The sequence below is a fragment of the Heptranchias perlo genome, chromosome 21, assembly GCF_035084215.1.
Source record: "Heptranchias perlo isolate sHepPer1 chromosome 21, sHepPer1.hap1, whole genome shotgun sequence".
NCBI lineage: Eukaryota > Metazoa > Chordata > Chondrichthyes > Hexanchiformes > Hexanchidae > Heptranchias > Heptranchias perlo.
The window spans coordinates 39,288,839-39,310,664 of record NC_090345.1 but is presented as its reverse complement, the minus strand read 5'-3'; the positions used below and the strand labels follow the sequence as shown (position 1 = coordinate 39,310,664).

General features: G+C 41.8%; 1 protein-coding gene across 1 annotated transcript in view; it reads left to right on the top strand.

Moving 5' to 3' along the window:
- The window catches only part of ptenb (phosphatase and tensin homolog B), a 133,423-nt gene that overhangs the window by 54,231 nt on the left and 57,366 nt on the right, over nucleotides 1–21,826 (top strand). The window contains exon 3 of the mRNA XM_068002543.1: nucleotides 17,325–17,369. Coding sequence (XP_067858644.1) covers nucleotides 17,325–17,369 — 45 coding nt within the window. The remainder of the gene's footprint in view (nucleotides 1–17,324; nucleotides 17,370–21,826) is intronic.

Sequence of the window (21,826 nt, the reverse complement as noted above, 5' to 3'; positions counted from 1 at the left end):
GGCTGCAGATCCTGTGTAATTCTGCTTGCTCTCTACTCTGACATCTTTGTAAAATGTAGTACTGTTGGAACATATTGAAACTCTGCTATCGTGGTTACCTTGAATGGACCAATAACTAATGTATTAAACCAACAGTAATCCCAGTTTAGTACAAAATGCTACCCTTTTAAAATAAGTATTCCTTCATCAAGAAGAATATTTGAATATCCAGTAATAACTATGCCATCCTATTTAATAGATGTACTTAAATCAAATTGCAATTTTTGACACTGCACTTAATACTGTTGGACCGGTAGAGAGACAAATTTAACTGAAATGTAGATTTCAGTAGTGTTGTTTGATGTTTAAAGAATTTGGAGAAGATTCTGGAAAATTAGAACAGGAAATTTGATAGACGTTGGCTTGTTTATGCTAATACAAGCTTACACTGGAAGCATTACACTGCATTTTCAGCTCTGTTGGCGATCGTGTAGTTTGAAGCCAGTGTAATGTATCTTTCTGTGGTAAAAAGAGCTGAATGGACAAAAGAACTGAATTCCATAGGTGAGGTGAGAGTGACTGCCCTTGACATCAAGGCAGCATTTGACTGAGTGTGGCACCAAGGAGCCCTAGTAAAATTGACGTCGATGGGAATCGGGGAAAACTCTCCAGTGGCTGGAGTCATACCTAGCACAAAGGAAGATGGTAGTGGTTGTTGGAGGCTGATCATCTCAGCCCCAGGACATTGCTGCAGGAGTTCCTCAGGGCAGTGTCCTAGGCCCCAACCATCTTCAGCTGCTTCATCAATGACCTTCCCTCCATCATAAGGTCAGAAATGGGGATGTTCGCTGATGATTGCACAGTGTTCAGTTGCATTCGCAACCCCTCAGATAATGAAGCAGTCCGTGCCTGCATGCAGCAAGACCAGGACAACATCCAGGCTTGGGCTGATAAGTGGCAAGTAATATTCGCGCCTGGCAATGACCATCTCCAACAAGAGAGAGTCTAACCACCTCCCCTTGACATTTAATGGCATTACCAGCGCCGAATCCCCCACCATCAACATCCCGAGGGACACCATTGACCAAAAACTTAACTGGACCAGCCACATAAATACTGTGGCTACGAGAGCAGGTCAGAGGCTGGGTATTCTGCAGTGAATAACTCAACTCCTGACTCCCCAAAGCCTTTCCACCATCTACAAAGCACAAGTCAGGATTGTGATTGAATACTCTCCACTTGCCTGGATGAGTGCAGCTCCAACAACACTCAAGAAGCTCGACACCATCCAGACAAAGCAGCCCGCTTGATTGGCACCCCATCCACCACCCTAAACATTCACTCCCTTCACCACCGGCGCACTGTGGCTGCAGTATGTACCATTCACAGGATGCACTGCAGCAACTCGCCAAGGCTTCTTCGACAGCACCTCCCAAACCCACGACCTCTACCACCTAAAAGGACAAGGGTAGCAGGCACATGGGAACAACACCACCTGCACGTTCCCCTCCAAGTCACACACCATCCTGACTTGGAAATATATCGCCGATCCTTCGTCGTTGCTGGGTCAAAATCCTGGAACTCCCTTCCTAACAGCACCGTGGGAGAACCTTCACCACACGGACTGCAGCGGTTCAAGAAGGCGGCTCACCACCACCTTCTCAAGGGCAATTAGGGATGGGCAATAAATGCTGGCCTCCCCAGCGACGCCCACATCCCATGAACGAATAAAAAGAAAAATTTAATGCAATGTTGTCCATTAGAAATTGCTGACTGCATGCAATAATTTTAGTAGATAAAACCTTTACAAACTCTCACATGATACAGGTACTTGTACTGAATGTGTATATTTAATTAACAAACATCTACCACCATTCAGTAATGAAGGAAGTAAAACACATTCTGCTTTTCGGCTTACTATTTTACCAACAAATGCACAAAAAGGTTGAAGTACTTATGCATGCGCCATGCGAATTAGTATTGAGATTACATGCCAGTCAGAAGTTCAAGTAGCCACGTTGCTAAAGGCTAATATGTTGGACAACACTGATCTAATGTGTGATAGTTGCTTAGTTTCCTTTTAATTGCTGAAATAAGGGGTGACCCAAGTGTTTAAATGAGCTGTAAATGAACTTGATTTGACCCACGTGTTGCATTGTCTTAGTAACTTCCTGCTGTTTCGAAACCGGACATCTGTCATAAGAGACGGTACAATAGTACGAGCGCTGTTAACTGGTTTCCAATAACTGTGATTAAGTTGTAAACAATAGGCATAAATTTACTTGTTCAGGGAATTCAATTGTTGCATAAAATACTTACCACAATAATTTTTCATGTGTGGCTCATATATGCCAACAAAAGATCCCATGGAACTAAACTATTCCAAGGAGAGCAGGGGTGTCCAGGCCAGCATTTAGCCCTCAAACACTCAGATTAACTGCTGTGCAAATTGGCAGCCATGTATTACAACAGTGACTGCACTTCAAAAAGTACTTGATCGGCTGCTTTGAGATGTCCTTAGAATGTGAAAGGTTCTATATAAATGCAAGTTTGTTCTTTTCTTTCTAACAACATAGCAAACTTGCAAAAGCTGTCACAACCCCCAAAAAGTTGACATCTCAAAAAAAACAACCCCTAACGTAGGCCTGAGACTGAGACCACTGCTTTCAGATGACCAAGTAAAATCCCTTTTTGTTACCAGGGATTTCAGAATTTTTGTCAATGTTTTGGGGATGGGATTCCACAATTCATTTGTTTGTCTGTCTGTGAAAACTGAAACCCAATATTCTTACCGATGACATGTGAAAACACATATTAACAAAGAGCACAGTGGGACAGGAACCTGAAACTTAAGCTGCAAGTCTGCCCAGTCTTCATCAATCGTTTCATTTTTGCAGTGTTGGACTTAGAAATTTTGGGAAGGGGGAAGAAAGCACTGATGGTGCAAATTAATTTGCTAAGGAAGTCTGGGAGGCATTCTCCACCCCCCTGGAAATACTGATTTTGATGCTTTTTTTGTTATATTTTCTAGTATCTTGAGTCTACTGTAATTCTGTCTTTGAAACCAAAAATGTTGAGTAGAGTGCACTAGATCCCCACTTGAGTCTGTCACAATGCAGTATCAGCTGTGAAAAAGAGAACTTTTCAGAAATGTCTGGAACAGACACTCCAACAATACAATTCAACATTTCATTGAACAGGATGGGCGACAACGGGAGGGAGACCTTCGCTTGCTCATATTTGAGAGGGATGGATTCAAGAACTCTCCCATCCACCCATACACAGATCTTAGAGCCAGAGTACACTTCCCAGATAAAATTCAGCATTTGGCTTCATACCATAGTTTCTTCATGAGGGCTTCAGGAGGCAATAAAACTAAAATATTACTAAAATCAACAGAAGTAAGGCAAGTGGGTTTCTCCTGAGCCTTATGATACTCTGCAATCTACTATTAAACCACAACCTTTTCTAGATGTTCCTCATGAGAGCAAAATGTAGCTTGTTTCTTTGATCGGGCCGATGCAACATCTGATACGTGGGTCACACCAAGCCAAAGAACTATCTTAAAAGCATGATTCCTCTGTAGTTTGTGAGCTCACTAGGATCCCCTTGTGGATAGAAACCACATTTGCAGTCTGGCACACCAAGGGTATACATACAGAAGCGTAAGAGTGTGTTCAGCAGCCTCAGAAAGGGCAGTTCAAAAGCGAATTGGTGATTCCTGACATTGTTCTCCAAGATCGTTGCCTTCCGCCCACCTCCCTTCATCAGGAATATAAGCCAAACACTCATGGCTGGCATATGTCATCTCCCTCAGTGTAAATTTTTCATCACTGTCTATGGTATATTTTATGTCATTGCTGCCTATATATTATATCAACATCCTTGACACAGCTTACATCCCATAGGCTCTCAAGTACAATTTGTATGTTTAATCTCTGAAATACATCACCTCTGAATGCTTGAAGTACTTGGATACTGCTGGGGTGCTATTTCATGGCTAACCAGTGTGGAACCCAATTGGGCTTCTGTGCACAAATTCTGTAAATGTGCTTAGGTGTTAGACATGCCCAAATGATAGTCCCACAACATTCTGGGATGATTTTAGGGCAGGACTAGAAGTGATTTTTGTTAGCAAATATTTACGTGCACACATAATGTAGGGGATGGTAACCATCAGTGCAAACCAGTGCTGGCTGGCTTCATTGGAACTTGAGGATTTCCAATTTTTGCCATTTTCTCCAGGTCACACTTCTTGTAGAATTTGGTTTATGTCCATATCTATCTAATAAGGAAATGCATAATTGTTTCGCATTTGAGTGGCCAAGAGGATAAATACTAATGAATATCCAGTAGATGAGAATTCAGGCACACTGAAGATATGAGAGACTTTGCTTTTTATACTGGCTATTTGAAATATTAGCAAGTGCCACCTTAAAACTTAGTGTCTGCTCCCAGTTCTTGGATTACTTCTGGGGTCTTGCCTGATAAACCAGCATGGGACCCATAAGGCATGATAACTTTCTGGCATCAGATGGCAAATTGATTACTAGTGAAGGTAATACCAAGTTTTCCCATCAGCTTAAAAAATTGTGCACAGGTTGGACTCTTGTTTTAAAAACAAAACTTTAAAAAAAACTAACAATGCATGAAATCTACTGGGAAGTGAAGACGTAAATATTTAAATTTGGAACTTATGAAAGGAAAATACTCACTGGAGAAGGAGATCCACACATAAACTGCACTGGTTTAGTGCATTGCTTTGTGCGGGTGCTAAACTGGCTCTGTAAATGCATCCTGAATGAGGTGGTTCTTGAATGGTGTTTCCTAGTCTTATTTTGGATGGCCCAAGCTTAACTTTTTTTTCACCCTCATTTATCAATCACAACAACAATTTGCATTTATATAACGTCTTTAATGTCAGAAAACATCCCATGGTGCTTCACAGGACTGTAATCAGTCAAAAAATTATACCAAGCCAAAGATGATGATAGGGGTGATTAAAGGCTTGGCCGAAGAGGTAAGCTTTAAGGAGGGTCTTAAAAGGAGAGAGTTGGAGAGGTTTAGGGAAGGAATTCCAGAGATTAGGGCCTAGACGGCTGAAGGCATGGTTGCCAATGTTGGGGGGGTGGGGTGGTGCACAAGAGGGCCAGAGTTGGAGGAACGCAGAGTTCTCAGAGGGTTGTAGGACTGGAGGAGGTTACAGATGTTAATTGTATCCGCGATTTATATCAATTAGTGTTAATTATATTCAGGTCGTGTGTATCAATTGGGGCTCTCGTATCCATATATGAGAGTGTAATGTGGATCTCTGTGAACAAAGGTTTGGAAGGAACTGAAGACCAGGCTCCAGTATTCTATCCTTCACCTGGCTATCCAGTTTAGAACAACAGAGATGGGAAAGGGTGAGGCCATGGAGGGATTTGAACATGATGAGAATTATAAAATTATAGCGTTGGTGGGCAATGTAGGTTAGTGAGCACAAGGGTGATGGGTGAGCAGGATTCGGTGCCGGTTAGGATACAGGTAGCAGAGTTTTGGATGAGCTCAAGTTTATGGAGGGTGGAAGATGGAAGATGGCCAGGAGAGTATTGGAATAGTCAAGTCTGGAGGTAACAGAAACATGGATGAGGGTTTCAGCAGCAGATGATCTGAGGCAGGGACGGGCAATGTACGATCATATTTTTCCCTCTGATTGTGAATCCCCTGTTCCAATGCCTCTCATTAGGCATTTGTTACTTGGGCACTGTCGTCATCAAAAACATAGTGATGTAAGCCTGCTTACTACACCTTTTTGAGCCTTTGTGTCATGTCAAATGTTCCTTCAGAGAGTCTGAAGTCCTGTTGACATTTATAAGGCTGGATTTTGCTTCTGCCATTGGAGGAAGGTCAGAGTGAGACGTATCTGTTGCCATAACTCTGACCCAGCTTCTTGGATTGGAAGTCATTATCTGTGGAGGGCAGGATCTCTGCTACCAAGAGGGAGCCTGCTGATGTGAGGGAGGAGGATGCCCACTGCAATACCAGACAGAAGAGGAAGCAGAAGAGTCCTGAAGATCTGAGGATTGATGAGTTTTTTAGGCCTCAGACTGGACTGACGCATAAAAAAGTATGGTTGTGGGGCTAGAGGAGAGAGAGGGGTTCCTACTACTGGGTCCCCTCCATTCAAAAGGGTGTTTAGTAGTCCTTCTGCCACTGACTCGAGGACTACTACCACCCCTCTCATGGTGGGCCATTGGGTCAACAGCAGTATTGGCAGAAAACACAAATTGGTCCCGTTGCTGCGCCCCACCACCCCACCCTAGCTCCACATTTACACTGCACAGGCTACATGCAGGACCGTGAAGATCTGGTTGCCGGCCTTCCCTGTTGTGGCGGGGGGAGGTGAATTGAGGGTGGTTTGGAGAAGGCAGAGGACTTCCCACCTAATATTCCTTGATTTTTGGCCAGTGAAGAAAATCTAACCTGAATTGCCATGGAGTCCAATAAAAGGCCCTTTTGATCAATATAATAAATACCCATACTGTTTTTCTCCAACAGAAATACAGAGCAGAGCAGTAAGCTGCCAGACCACCACTTTCACTTCCGAGGAGCAGCGATTTTTATCCATACGGATTCATTCAGCAATGAAATGTATTTCTTTTTTGCACTGAGGATTTTATTAATGCCTCAGTCTTCTTACAATATAATATTTAAATTTAAGGTCAATTATGAGATTCTCTTTCATCTTCCAATTGGGATTCTGTTCACTCATCCATAGAACTGTAGAAGGTATGCCCCACTCCCCACACAAACAGTGGGATGGTGGGATGAGTAGATTCATGAAATGCCACTGTTGTAGTTAAAGGTATAGAATAGATGCAGTAGTAACACATCTGAATTAGTTTGGTGTGTTATTACATTGACATTTATAACTATCACTTACTTGCCTAAAGTAACCACTTCTCAACTCCCAGCCCCATCCAATCCTATTCCCGCTACCAACCTGTCCACCAAGGTTTAAGTCTCTTCTTGCCAAGCTTACTGAGTCGATAGGGGGAGCTTTATTCTGCAATTAACATAGTGCCCCTGACCAGGGAGTGCTTGATACTGATGCTGGGTGTCCAAAATGGAAAGTATTCCATTCCTCTGCACTATCATTCATCACCTTAGTGATTGCAGAAAAATAATTGCAGAAAAAATTTGATTTGAATTGTTGATGTCCTTTTCATGATTAGCCCATTTAATTATTCTATCCAGATTTGGGATTATCTCAATCTGAAATGTTGCTGTGGAAAAAATGAAAGTAACTCGTTTAAATGTTGGCATAGGTGGAGCGTCAGATATGGCATTGTGACCCACAGTATTTGGCTGTTGAGTTCCAGCTTGATCAAGCGAGGTTGCCTATCCAATGTAGTTGAATTGCCCTTGGCATCTAGGAAAGTTTTCAATCTTGAAGATTTACAGTGTCAATGAAAAGTTTGTCCATTGCTGCAGTACCCTAACCAGCTGAGATACAACAATTCAACTGATTAGTAACTGCAAATGTTGCTAAGTCATGAGCTTTTGCTTTCACTTGTGTCCTATTGCCAGCTATATCAGTTCATATATCCTTTTGGTGGAAAATCCATTTGGAAACACCATTGGCATCCAGATTTATGGAAGGAGACTGGAGCCATTCATTAAACATTTAACTGTCACCTGTGGGGGAAAAGTGGCTCTGGGCAAACTGTTAGAACATTTTGAATTCATCAGTTTGTATGATACTTAAACTTGCTTTGCTAGCCAAGAAGGATTTTGGTCTGGAAGTTTTAATACTGGGGAAAGTAAAAGTAAATGGCATCTTTTTTGAGTTGAGATGGCTCTATGATAACTTACCTGATGGAACAGAGTCAGCTATCTGTGGCATATGTCGTAATCTGATATGAGACTGGTAAACGTGCAGTACTGCAGTATGACAATTGTATAGACAGCCTGGCTCATCAATGTGATCTGTAGGGGTGGATTACAGAGATGTGGTTGCAAGGTGACCAAGGTTGGGAGCTAAATATTCAGGGTTATTTAACATTTCGGAAGGATAGGAAAAAAAGGTAAAGGTGGTGGAGTAGCTCTGTTAATAAAGGATGAAATTGGTATAATAGTGAGAAATGATCTTGGCTCAGAAGATCAAGGTGTCGAATCAATTTGGGTGGTGGTAAGAAATAGCAAGGGAAAGAAATCACTGGTGGGAGTAGTATATAGGCCCCCTAACAGTAGCTACATTGTAGGGCAAAAATATAAATCAAGAAAAAAGGGGGGCATGTAAAAAAAGGTAATGCAATAATCATGGGTGATTTTAACTTTCACATAGATTGGACAAATCAAATTGGCAAAAATAGCCCTGAGGAGGCATTCAAAGAGTGTATTAGGGACTGTTTCTTAGACCAATTCGTCGGGGAACCAACCAGGGAACAGGCCATTTTGGATCTGGTAATGGGTAATGAAACAGGATTATTTAATGATCTCAAAGTAAAGGATCCCTTGAGAAGCGGTGATCATAACATGATAGAATTTCACATCCCGTTTGAGAGCGAGGATCTTGGGTCTGAAACTACTGTATTAAACTTAAATAACGGCAATTATAAAGGAATGAGGGCGGAATTGGCTAAAGTGGACTGGATAAACCAAACCCGTGACCTCTACCACCTGGAAGGACAAGAGCAGCAGGCACATGGGAACAACACCACCTGCACGTTCCCCTCCAAGTCACATGCCATCCCGACTTGGAAATATATCGCCGTTCCTTCATCGTTGCTGGGTCAAAATCCTAGAACTCCATTCCTAACAGCACTGTGGGAGAACCGTCACCACACGGACTGCAGCAGTTCAAGAAGGCGGCTCGCCACCACCTTCTCGAGGGCAATTAGGGATGGGCAATAAATGCCGGCCTCGCCAGCCACGCCCACATCCCATGAACGAATAAAAAAAAAATAAGCAGTGGCAAACATTTAAAAAGATATTTTATGACTTGCAACAAAAATATATCCCTGTGAGGAGGCAAGACTCCACAAAAAGGGTGAACCAACCATGGCTAACTAAGGAAGTCAAGGATGGTATCAGGTTAAAAGAAAAAGCAGACAACATGGCAAAGATTACTGGTAAGCCCAAAGATTGGGAAAACATTAAAAACCAGCAAAGGATGACTAAAAGAATAATAAAGAGGGAGAAAATAAATTATGAGAATAAACTAGCAAGAAATATAAAAACTGACTGTAAAAGCTTCTACAAGTAAATAAAAAGGAAGAGGGCAGCTAAAGTAAACATTGGTCTCTTAGAGGAAATAATAATGGAAAACAAGGAAATGGCAGAGGAATTGAACAGATATTTTGTATCTGTCTTCACAGTAGAAGACACTAATAACATACCAATAATAGTAGAAAGTCAAGGGGCAAAGGGAAGGGAGGAACTAAAAACAATCGCTATCACTAGAGAAAAAGTACTAGGTAAACTAATGAGTCTAAAGGCTGACAAGTCCCCTGGACCTGATGGCTTGCATCCAAGGGTTTTAAAGGAAGTGGCTACAGAGATAGTGGATGCATTGGCTGTAATCTTCCAGAATTCACTAGATTCTGGAAAGGACCCAGCAGATTGGAAAACCGCAAACGCAACACCCCTATTCAAGAAGGGAGTGAGACAGAAAGCAGATAACTATAGACCAGTTAGCCTAACATCTGTCATCGGGAAAATGCTAGAATCCATTATTAAGGAAGTAGTAGCAGGACATTTGGAGACTCATAATACAATCAAGGCGAGTCAACATGGTTTTATGAAGGGGAAATCATGTCTGACAAACTTATTAGAGTTCTTTGAGGAAGTAACGGGCAGGGTGGGTAAAGGGGAACCAACGGATGCAGTATATTTGGATTTCCAAAAGGCATTTGATAAGGTGCCACATAAAAGATGACTGCACAAGATAAGAGCTCATGGTGTTGGGGGTAATATACTGGCATGGATAGAGGATTGGCTAACTAACAGAAAACGAAGAGTTGGGATAAAAGCGTCATTTTCAAAATGGCAATCTGTAACTAGTCGGGTGCTGCAAGGCTCAGTGCTGGGGCCTCAACTATTTACATCAATGACTTGGATGAAGGAACAGAGTGTCTTGCGGCCAAATTTGCTGATGATACAAAGATAGGTGGAAAAGCAAGTTGCGATGAGGACACAAAGTGTCTGCAAAGGGATATTGACAGGTTAAGCGAATGGGCAAAAATTTGGCAGATGGAATATAATGTGGGAAAATATGAAGTCATCCACTTTGGGAGGAAAAATAAAAAAGCTAAATATTATTTGAATGGAGAAATACTACAAAATGCTGTGGTACAGGGGGATCTGGGTGTCCTCGTACATGAAACACAAAGTCAACATACAGGTGCAGTAGGTAATCTGGAAGACAAACTGAATATTGACCTTTATTTCTAGGGGGATAGAGTATAAAAGCAGGGAAGTCATGCTACAACTGTACAGGGTGCTGGTGAGACCACACCTGGAGTACTGCTTGCAGATCTGGTGCCCATATTTAAGGAAGGACATAGTTGCATTGGAGGCGGTTCAGAGAAGGTTCACTAGGTTGATTCCGGGTATGGAAGGGTTGTCTTGTGAGGAAAGATTGAACAGGTTGGGTCTATGCTCATTGGAGTTTAGAAGAATGAGAGGAGATCTTATTGCAACATACAAGATTCTGAGGGGACTTGATAGGGTAGATGCTGAGAAGATGTTACCCCTAATGGTGGAATCTAAAACTAGGGGGCATAGTCTCAGAATAAGGGGTCACCCGTGTAAGACGGAAATGAGGAGGAATTTCTTCTCCAAGAGGGTCGTGAATCTTTGGAATTCTTTACCCCAAAAAGCTGTGGAGGCTGAGTCATTGGATACATTCAAGGCTGAGTTAGACAAATTTTTGATCAAGGGAGTCAAAGGGTATGGGGAAAGGGTGGGAAAGTGGAGTTGAGGTAAAAATCAGATCAGCCATGATCTCATTAAATGGCGGAGCAGGCTCAAGGGGCCGAATGGCCTACTCTTGCTCCTATCTCTTATGGTGTTATGGATTGGGATTTTTCCTGATTGGCTGCAGATAATCCTGAAAGCTAAAGCTCAAATGGGTAAAGGTGTTTCTGGCTCTCCACTCAGTGCTGCTAAGCTGCATAGCTTTAGCTGGTTCTACTTGCAGGATCCCTGTACACAACTGGGGTGAGGTGGGAGAGAGAGTCCTTGAACCTTGGCTTTTCCCTACCTGTGCCTAAGCTTTCTAGACTTGAATTAACAACAACTTGCATTTACATAGCGATGTTATGTCGATGGAAGTAGGTGGTCTTTGTGATGGAGAGGATTTGGGGTCAGAAGCTCAACTCTGGGTCAAATAGGACACCAAGGTTGTGAACAGTCTACTTCTATGGCCAAGGTTGGAATTGGAGGCAAGGGAATGGAGTCTGTGGCCTGGACTGAAGACTACGGCTTTGGTCTTCCCAATGTTTAATTGGAGGAAATTGCGGCTCATCCAGGACTAGATGTTGGTCAGTGGGTTATGTCTATACAGGACAAAAGTACACCCTCCATATCCGGCAAATAGATTCCTGTGTAGACAGTAATTTGGTTCAGAAAATTTTAAACATAGTTTAAAACATAGGTTTCTACATATGTCAGACACTGGCCAAACGATAGTAATTGTAAATCAATGAAATATTGTTTGACAAAAAAGGCTGGGCAATTATTCGACCACATCAGTTTTGCCAAAATTCGCACAAATCTTTGATCGTCCTGTACCTCGCACTCTTCTCCCCGCCCCCCCCCCCCCCCCCCCCCCCCCCCGGCTAATGTGTGTTTCCTCTTTTGAAGTATCTGTGCACAATGCTTCTTCTTCCTAATATAAAATCAAGAGTACTTGCTGAACTATTAATAATGAGAACAAATCTTTCGGTAGAACAATCACTTAGTAGGGCTTAATGATTTTAGTAGTGGAATTAATAGTAATCCTTTTTTTGTTTTTAGACAGCAGAGTAGCAGGGAGTCCCCCGCATACCTCCCCCCAAGCAGGAAGGTTCATTGTACTTGCTCTATAACCAGGCCACAGATCAACTACCCAAATAAATTAATTTGTTTTGCATGATTCCTAGTGCTGGGAAATCCACCCGGTTTGTGCTGTTAGGCAGATTCCACAGCACCAGCAGCAACAGATAACATGTATAGTTGTTTGAAAGCTGTGTTTTACGACTTTAGTTTTGCCTACCAGATCGTCCCCAGTGACTGCAGAAGGTCTGTAAAAACAGTGAATGGAAAAGTTGCCGACTCAATGATGAGAAAAAAAGTGGCAGCCATGGCCACATTGTTGGCTTTACATAGCTGCCTCCTAAGTTGGAGCAGTTCTTTAAGGTAAATTCACTGACTTTGTGAATTGTTGTCTTGATCTGAATGAAAAGGAAAATGCAGGCCCACTATTCTGCTATTGGGATAAGGGGCTGTTTTTAGCAATGCAAATACAGGGAGCCAATGTAGATGTTGCTGTCTCCCAAGACTTGAGCTACAGAAATGCCAAATGTAAAATTCAATGTGCTGATGTTGTTTATTCTGTGACGCTTTTTTTTCTGCCACCAAATGCTAAGTTTGGCTGTTTTACCCCCATAATTTGATATGCACAATCCAGCTCCCTCCTTTGCCGTCTCATCCTTTTACCCCCACCCACATACTAAAAAATTAAAATGGTATTTTGAGATCTTGGAGTAAAAATTTAGCGCACTAAACATCGAGCTGAAAAATAAAAATGGCTGTCCTAGTGCACAGATTGGGTAATAAATATTTTGGTCCTCAATTTCCAAACGGTTGTACTGCTCTCCCATCGTAACTTTGGCGAAAGATGGAGAGATTTCTTGGTGAAATTGCGTAAAGGGCCATTTTCAGCCATTTGCATTCTTTCTGCGGGGCTTCTACTACAATTGAGGGGCAGTGTGTTCTCCCATAACAGAAATTCAGGGCCAATGTTTTTGTGTGTGTGTATGTCCACGTATTTGATAGACATGCTCTGGTAATGGAAGGATTGTGCTTCAAATCTGGAAAAGGCCAGCTTCTGGTCAAAAGATGTTAACTAATCAGTTTTCTATTAAAATCTATAATTGCACCCCGGTGAAAGAGGATGGCTTCTAACAAAATGCTTTTGTCTTCATAAAGTCCCATAACTTTTAAGGATAAAATTAATATGCTTGTTGAGTGCATTCTCATTCCACTTCTAGTGATGATAACTGTATAATATATTGGATCTCTTGACTTCCTTTTATGCACATCTCTTTTCTCTAGTCAGTATGCTCTTTGTTGTTTGTCCATTCTTGCACTAAGATGTTGGAATACTTTTCTTAAAAGGAGCTTATTACTTCTTGTTTTAAAATGTGAAGTACAACTGGACTATGTTTGGCATTGAATATGGTATGTGACAACAATGTTATCCTCCCAATTCAAAATTTTACCTATAAGTGAAGCATGCTTTTTTTCATTTAAGCATCCTCCACACGCTAGGAGCAAAGTCTAGCTTGATCACATTTTAGGGAAAGTGACATTGTGATATTACAGATAGATGTCACACATGATCTCTTGCTCTCATGTCCTGTAGATCCTCACCATCTGTGCCATTGACACTGTTATTTTTCCTCATCTAAAAGGGTTGTCTTCTCTGCACTTTGTTGCATTTCTCCCCATTGAGTTAGGACAAAACTTTCACCTTCAGCCTCTTAACAGAGGTAGGTTAGATTAGATAATCCTGTATAGTTGTTCAGTTTTCAAATTTATTCTATTTCCAAACCAGCTGTCTGTATTTGCCTTTATCCTGAGAATTGGGAGTGTTGACGTGATCTGACTAGCCTCTAGAGCATATCTAACCAGACCATGGCCTGTGGGTAACATTTGATACACAAGCCCTGGCTGACTGGTCTGTGAAGTTTCCTGCAGTTGTCCTTGAAAACTTAACTGAGGGATGAAATGTTTTTATTTATAATTCCTTGAATTTGGAATTTTTTATTCTTTACATGTGGCCCATTATGTTCACAATAGTAGTCCATATGACAATGTTTGATCACCCCCACTCTAGAGTGATTATCAACAAACATGGGGCTGTCTTTGTTAGGAAGCACATATTAAAAAAAAATAGAATCAACACCATCAGCCTTATTACAGATTCAGCTGCAAGCCGTGCTCTTTCCAAGCCATATGGCGCTAACCATTCAGCAATCACATGTTCTCCAGTTGGCCATGTAAAAGCAGTGTAATAAAAATGAACAGAAACAAAAGAACCAATAAACTAAGGGACTGAGGCACAAAATTGGAACTTTTCACTCAGCACAGAGTTTGTGTTCTCTCAGCTGGACTCTTGTCATTCGGTACAAACTAAGTATGACATTATTTCTACCCCAACCTCAGCTAACGGCTTTAAATACTGTTCACATGCAGTAGCCCATTTGCAATCACTCGCATAATAAATACACAAACGTTATGTTGCCAAAACGTGATATTGCTGCCTGCCATATTTGCTCAGTTTCTCAAATTACACTTGCACAGAGGATTAAACCCATAGTCTATTATTCAGGGCAAGTTGAGAAGCTCAAAAAACAAAAGAAAATCGGCCATTCTGAATTAGAAGTCACCAAGTTCATGGAATCTGGCTGCTCCCAGTAGGACAGTGCTAAAATCACATTGGCACAATAGTGGGAACTTATCAAACCAGTTTAATGCTGAGGGTGTGCCAGTGCCAATGACTGCAAGGTATCCTATAAGCCAAAGGCAAAACTTGAGGAGGGAACAATCGGTTTCAAAGATTTTAATTTATATCCAGAAAGATGTTGCTGAGGCTTCCCCCAGTAGTAGTTGCTGGACATCAATACAACAAAATACCAAACATAAATATTCCTCCAACGGAGGGATTGAGCGAGACATCAACTACTAGATAAGTATCTCCATCTCGAAACCAGATCTATCGCTAGGAGTGCTCTCCCTCCCTTACAGGCTTCAGTAGATTCATTTTCTAGACGGCAGATTTGAAGACGATTTTGCTGACCTAGCAGCCTTTTCTAGATGTAACATGGGCTTCAACACCAAAAATATCAGAAGCCGTGTTTCCCCTCCCCTCATCCCACTCCAAAGACAGTGTGCTTTGTTTTATAATGAATAGTTCTATTTGTGCAACCTAATAGCCTGTTTCCTTTGGCTACGGCTTCTCGGCACTGGTCACGAACATTTACAGAGTTATGAATAGTAACTCCAAGATCCCTTTCTCTCTCAACTGATTTTAATTTGGTACCATGTAGCTTGTAAGTACACTAGGTATTGATCCTGTCCAAGTGCATTGCACTGCACTTATCAGTTAAAGGCCATCTGCACGAGTTTGGCCCTTTCCCCCAGCATATTTAGATCCACTTGCAGAAATTCCTTTTCTTGTGTAGTCCTGACAATCGCACAAATTTTAATGCCCTCGACAAACTTGCGGACCATCCCCCCAGCACCTACATCTAGGTCATTTGTGAAAATGATAAAAAGCAATGGCCCCAAGACCGATCCCTGTGGGATACCACTAGTAACTGGCCTCCAAGCAGATCCATAGTCATTAACCACAACTTTCTGCTTATGGAAATGTAGCCAATTCTTAATCCATTGTAACAGCTCTCCACTGATAGCACAAGATTCTGTCTTGTAGAATAACCTATTGTGGGGTACCTTATCACAAGCTTTTTGGCAGTCCAAGTAAACAACAATTGAGTGTGTTGCGGGTGGCTTTGAAGTATTTCATGACATTAGTACTGTGCAGATGGATGTGCATGTGAACTGGTTCTGTAGTATTGTCAATCAAGCTAGCCTCTCTTCCTACAGTGTGTGAGTAGAATACATATTCTATAATGAAATAAACATTGAAACAGTTCTGAGATGCACCAAGAAGCTGAACAGCAGCATTTGACCAGCTGCTTCATCAATGACCTTCCCTCCATCATAAGGTCAGAAATGGGGATGTTCGCTGATGATTGCACAGTGTTCAGTTCCATTCGCAACCCCTCAAATAATGAAGCAGTCCGTGCCTGCATGCAGCAAGACCTGGACAACAACATCCAGGCTTGGGCTGATAAGTGGCAAGTAACATTCGTGCCAGGCAATGACCATCTTCAACAAGAGAGAGTCTAACCACCTCCCCTTGACATTCAATGGCATTACCATTGCCGAACCCCCCACCATCAACATCCTGCGGGTCACCATTGACCAGAAACTTAACTGGACCAGCCACATAAATACTGTGGCTACAAAAGGAGGTCAGAGGCTGGGTATTCTGCGGTGAATGACTCACCTCCTGACTCCCCAAAGCCTTTCCACCATCTACAAGGCACAAGTCAGGAGTGTGATGGAATACTCTCCACTTGCCTGGATGAGTGCAGCTCCAACAACACTCAAGAAGCTCGACACCATCCAGGACAAAACAGCCCGCTTGATTGGCACCCCATCCACCACCCTAAACATTCACTCCCTTCACCACCGGCGCACTGTGGCTGCAGTGTGTACCATCCACAGGATGCACTGCAGTAACTCGCCAAGGCTTCTTCGACAGCATCTCCCAAACCAGCGACCTAGAAGGACAAGGGCAGCAGGCACATGGGAACAACACCACCTGCACGTTCCCCTCCAAGTCACACACCATCCCGACTTGGAAATGTATCGCCGTTCCTTCGTCGTCGCTGGGTCAAAATCCTGGAACTCCCTTCCTAACAGCACTGTGGGAGAACCTTCATCACATGGACTGCAGCGGTTCAAAAAGGTGGCTCACCGTCACCTTCTCAAGGGCAATTAGGGATGGGCAATAAATGCTGGCCTTACCAACGACGCCCACATCCCATGAGCGAATTTTAAAAAAAATCCAAATTCAGTCCTCTAGCTCCCAAAAAGATTGTTTTCGTGCATATGGTATCAAATGACTTTGCATGAATGTTTTATTACTGTTGAATCTTCATCCATCTATCCATATCTATGACTAATGTAATTGTTTGATTTTGAGTTCAAAATTGGTGAATTTTTTAAAAAATTCTGCTTGTGGTCATGGAGTCACCAGTACAAGCTAAGTAGCTACATTCTATTGCCTGGATTCAAATGTGTTTCTAATCAACCTCTTTTTCTCTGTTTAAACAATCATTGAAAGGAAAGGCTGGCTTAATTTTGGTCTAACAGAGACTGCCTAAATTATGCAAATTGATAACCTCATTGTTGATGCAAAACCATGCACAAAGATTTAATTAAGGTTTTCCATTGATTTCAGATGAAAGTTTAGTGGCAAACCATTTTGTCAAGTCTAAAAAAATTTTTTTGTCCTAACCTAGGTTTCTGGATGCAAAACATAAAAATCATTACAAAATATACAACCTGTAAGTATTCTTTTACATTATCTCTTGCTGGTTAAAGATGTTAATAGTAGAAGTCAAAGCAATGACCATGTCATTTCAAAATAGAATTTCTTTTCAAAAAATGTGATGTGTTGCAACAGTGAATGAGTAAATAATGGAAGCAGGTTGAAGTTAACTTGATGTGAAGAAACCTGTTCTATAGAAGGATTCTGTTGAATGTTTCAAATGGAATGCTATAGATTTCAAGTCATTTTCTTTGCTGTAAATGAATTATTGCAAATTATGCCCCGTTAGAACCTAGTGCATGTTTCCACAGTTACCTCAGCATTTTTGTCACATTTAGCAACTACCAGAATTTCATAGTGCCTTTTAACAATCAAAGATTCCAAAGCATTTTAGAGTTGACAGCTGGGCACCCCATATTAATGGAGGAAAGATTAAGGGACATGGCCAAAGAGATCGGTTTTAAGGAGGGTAGAGGGGTAACAAGACAGGAGTGTCTAGGGAGAGCAGTAAAGTGAAGGCCCAGAAGGCAGTGGGGATGCATAGGCGGCCAGTCTCAGAACACCAAAGGGCACGCACTTGCATGTAGGCTTGGAGGAAGTTACGGTGGTACGCAGGGCCGAGCCTGAGGAGGGGCTGGTAGATGAGAACAGAGATTTTGAGTTTGGTACCTTGAGGGTTGGGGAGCCAATGAAGGTTGGTAATACAGGTGACACAGAATTTTGGACAAAATGTAGTTTACGAAGGTGGGAACTCTGGAGGCCTGCGAGGAGAGATATGGAATAATACAGCTTGGAGATGACGAAGGCGTGGAGGAGGGTCTCAGCGGCAGTGGGAGTGAGGTAAGATAACTAAGCAGTTTTTCAATCAGTACTTTTTTGAGATCCTGTCTTGAGCTATGCCAAGCCAGAACCATTTAGCCCATTGTTCAAGTTGTTGACTAGATTCAAAAGCAGAATATTTTCTGCAAAAAAGAGTGCTACAGTGCTTGCAGAAATGCCTGGAACGCACTGAGACTGTCCCTGCAATGCCATCCAACACACCGTTGATGAAGACCTTCATATATCTTTTGGAAGAAAATGAACTGAATTTTCCATCTATTCATACGTGGATCTTGCTGCAGTTGTACATCTGCCCATGGCACTATTCAAAGAAGAGTAGGGCTTTCTACCCATGCCCTGCCCAACATTCCTACCTCAACCAACATTACTACTGCTTACTCATCTCAGTGCTGTTTGTAGAGAGTTGCTGATGCTAAATGACTACTGCTTCTACTGACATAAATTACAGTATTTCAAAAGTAATTCATTGTGCATAAAACACCTGAGATGTTTGAGTGATAAAACTAATTCTGTAATTTCCCTTCCTTTCTTCTCCGTTCCCCTCATTGTGGTGTATCTCTGTTTGCCTGACTTTCTCTTTCTAAATAACTCCTCCATTCTGTATTTGTCTTCCATGTCTCTATATGTCTGTTACAGTGGCACATGTTTTCTTTTACCAGTTAACTCTTTTTATGTCTTGCCATCGTTAAAGCCCAAGATACAGAGCATGACGGTAACCAGCATGTGATTTGTCGGAAATGGGTTCTAGGATTAGTTGGAAATAGGAACTGATGTAGCATGCAGCAGTGAGAGAGTAAATAAGATGTTTGGGCTTGGGGTTGAGACTAAGCAGGAGTGGGTTAGGAGTCGCCTGGGGTATGACACATGGGTGGGGGCAGTAGGCATTGAAGTGCCATTTAGCAACCTGGCAAAGGCCAGGATATGAGAGCAGAGCAGGAAGATCCAGAGTGGGAAATATTTGGGAGCAAAGCTAAGGCCTGAGAGCATTTGGGGAAGGGGGGAATAGTAAGGCCTCACCATCAGCCCCCTGGCATAGAGATGGAAGTGCTACTGAAATTTGCGCAGCCAGGCTTTGTGGCAGTGTAAATTTCAAAAAATAATTTGGAGCTGTGTGAACTTATGATTTCACTTCTGAAATATTAGCTGCGGAAAGAAAGTAGTCAGGTTGCACAAACCACTGGATTTATCTATCGTAACAGAGGGTGCGATTTTGCCAGGAGTAACAATTTGCAGGCATAAAAATGGCAGCCTCCTAATTGTCACATTTTCCATGTGCTTGCTGAGTTTACCTGGGCTTTCCTGCTGATACTTTCCAGGCTCTGGACCTTAGTTTTGAACCTGTGACAATTAGGAGGCTGCCATTTTCCAGTACTTGCTGTTTCATGAATGATAGGTATAAACAATTTGAGCAGTTTGGTTTCTAATGGTTACTGGCTGTTTGGTAGTTTTCCCTTCTTGTCTGTGAATTGAACCAGTTTTTGATTGGATATTTGAGCTAATCAGGATGGTAACTTAACATGATTATTTGAGCCAGTCAATATTTTTTGCCCTATATGCACTGAGGTGTGACATCCTTAAGGCGTGACTTTTGATATATGATACACTGCAGGTGCATGTTACGTCCAAGACTTTTTACTGTAGATATATGTGTCTATATGTTAGAACATAAGAAATTGGAGCAGGAGTAGGCCAATCGGCCCCTCGAGCCTGCTCCGCCATTCAATAAGATCATGGCTGATCTGATCCCAACCACAAATCTAAAGAACACAAGAAGTCGGAGCAGGACCCGGCCACATAGCCCCTGGGCCCTCTCCGCCACCCACAGGGCATTGACCGATCCGAACTCAGCTTCATGTCCAATTTCCTGCCCGCTCCCCATAACCCCTAATTCCCTTTACTTCTAGGAAACTGTCTATTTCTGTTTTAAATTTATCTAATGATGTAGCTTCCACAGCTTCCTGGGGCAGCAAATTCCACAGACCTACCACCCTCTGAGTGAAGAAGTTTCTCCTCATCTCAGTTTTGAAAGAGCAGCCCCTTATTCTAAGATTATGCCCCCTAGTTCTAGTTTCACCCATCTTTGGGAACATCCTTACTGCATCCACCCGATCAAGACCCTTCACAATCTTATATGTTTCAATAAGATCGCCTCTCATTCTTCTGAACTCCAATGAGTAGAGTCCCAATCTACTCAACCTCTCCTCATATGTCCGCCCCCTCATCCCCGGGATTAACCGAGTGAACCTTCTTTGTACTGCCTCGAGAGCAAGTATGTCTTTTCTTAAGTATGGAGACCAAAACTGTATGCAGTATTCCAGGTGCGGTCTCACCAATACCTTATATAACTGCAGCAATACCTCCTTGTTTTTATATTCTATCCCCCTAGCAATAAAAGCCAACATTCCGTTGGCTTTCTTGATCACCTGCTGCACCTGCATACCAACTTTTTGATTTTCTTGCACTAGGACCCCCAGATCCCTTTGTACTGCAGTACTTTCCAGTCTCTCGCCATTAAGAAAATAACTTGCTCTCTGATTTTTCCTGCCAAAGTGCATAACCTCACATTTTCCAATGTTAATCATATATGGAGTGGTTTATTAGGTACCTATAAAAAAAATCCAAAGAATACTTCAATAAGGAATTGAACAGAGATGGGAAGACTTTATATTTTATTAACAGCCCTTTCTAATTTATAATACTTCATTTTCCATCTCCAATGCATTCCCCCTTTTGTTTTCTAATATCAGTTTTTTTTTCAGAATTGAAGCTGCAGTGCTCAATCTTCTAAGTTGCATCCCCAAATGAAGTAACTTGAATGCAGCAGTGGTTTTCAAACTTTACTTTGTGGAGGTCCTGCTGCAAATAATGACATATCAGCTATCCAAAAGAAAACCTTCCTGACATTTCAGGAAAATTTATTACCTCACAACAACAGAAATTATATGTTAGTAAGTCAACAAATACAAAAAAAAAAATTTTTTTTAAAACATGGTACCCTGAGTACTTTAAACCAGTATTTTCTCTTTTTTTCCCCCCATGAGCAATGCTCGTGAAGATCTGTTGTTCTTACAGTCTAATCTAAATTTATTTCCAGTGTAGAAAATAGCATGTAAAAAAAAACATTTGGTTAAAAAAATTAACTGTATAATTATAGTGTTGCCAATATCTGATATTCGCACTTCACCTGTACAAAAGGGAGTGTAATAGAAGCAAAATGAGACGTGACTATTTTATCTGGTGTTTGTAACTTTTTTTCACTTCACTCTAGTTACACGTTTACTGCTTGAATTCTCTACCTGTTCAAATTTTTTAAGTCCTTCGCAGATGCTAGGTTTAATCTAATGCCCCAAGTTGGCTAATGTTACTTTGCTGCAAACCACTGTTGATTAGACTGAGAACATACCTTTACAGAGCACATTTAATAGCATTTTACAGTTAATATTTAACATTTTCTTTACAAGTTTTTGATTAGTGGCCAAGTAGCCATAGAGATCTGCTGATGTAAGAGGAGGGATTTGGGGTTGAGGGAATGAATATTATGCATTGTTGCATACATTCTTTTCCACTGGAGCAGATTAGTTCCAGAAAGACTAGAGTAGTACAATGTAGCCTTGTTTTTCAGCTGTTAATAGC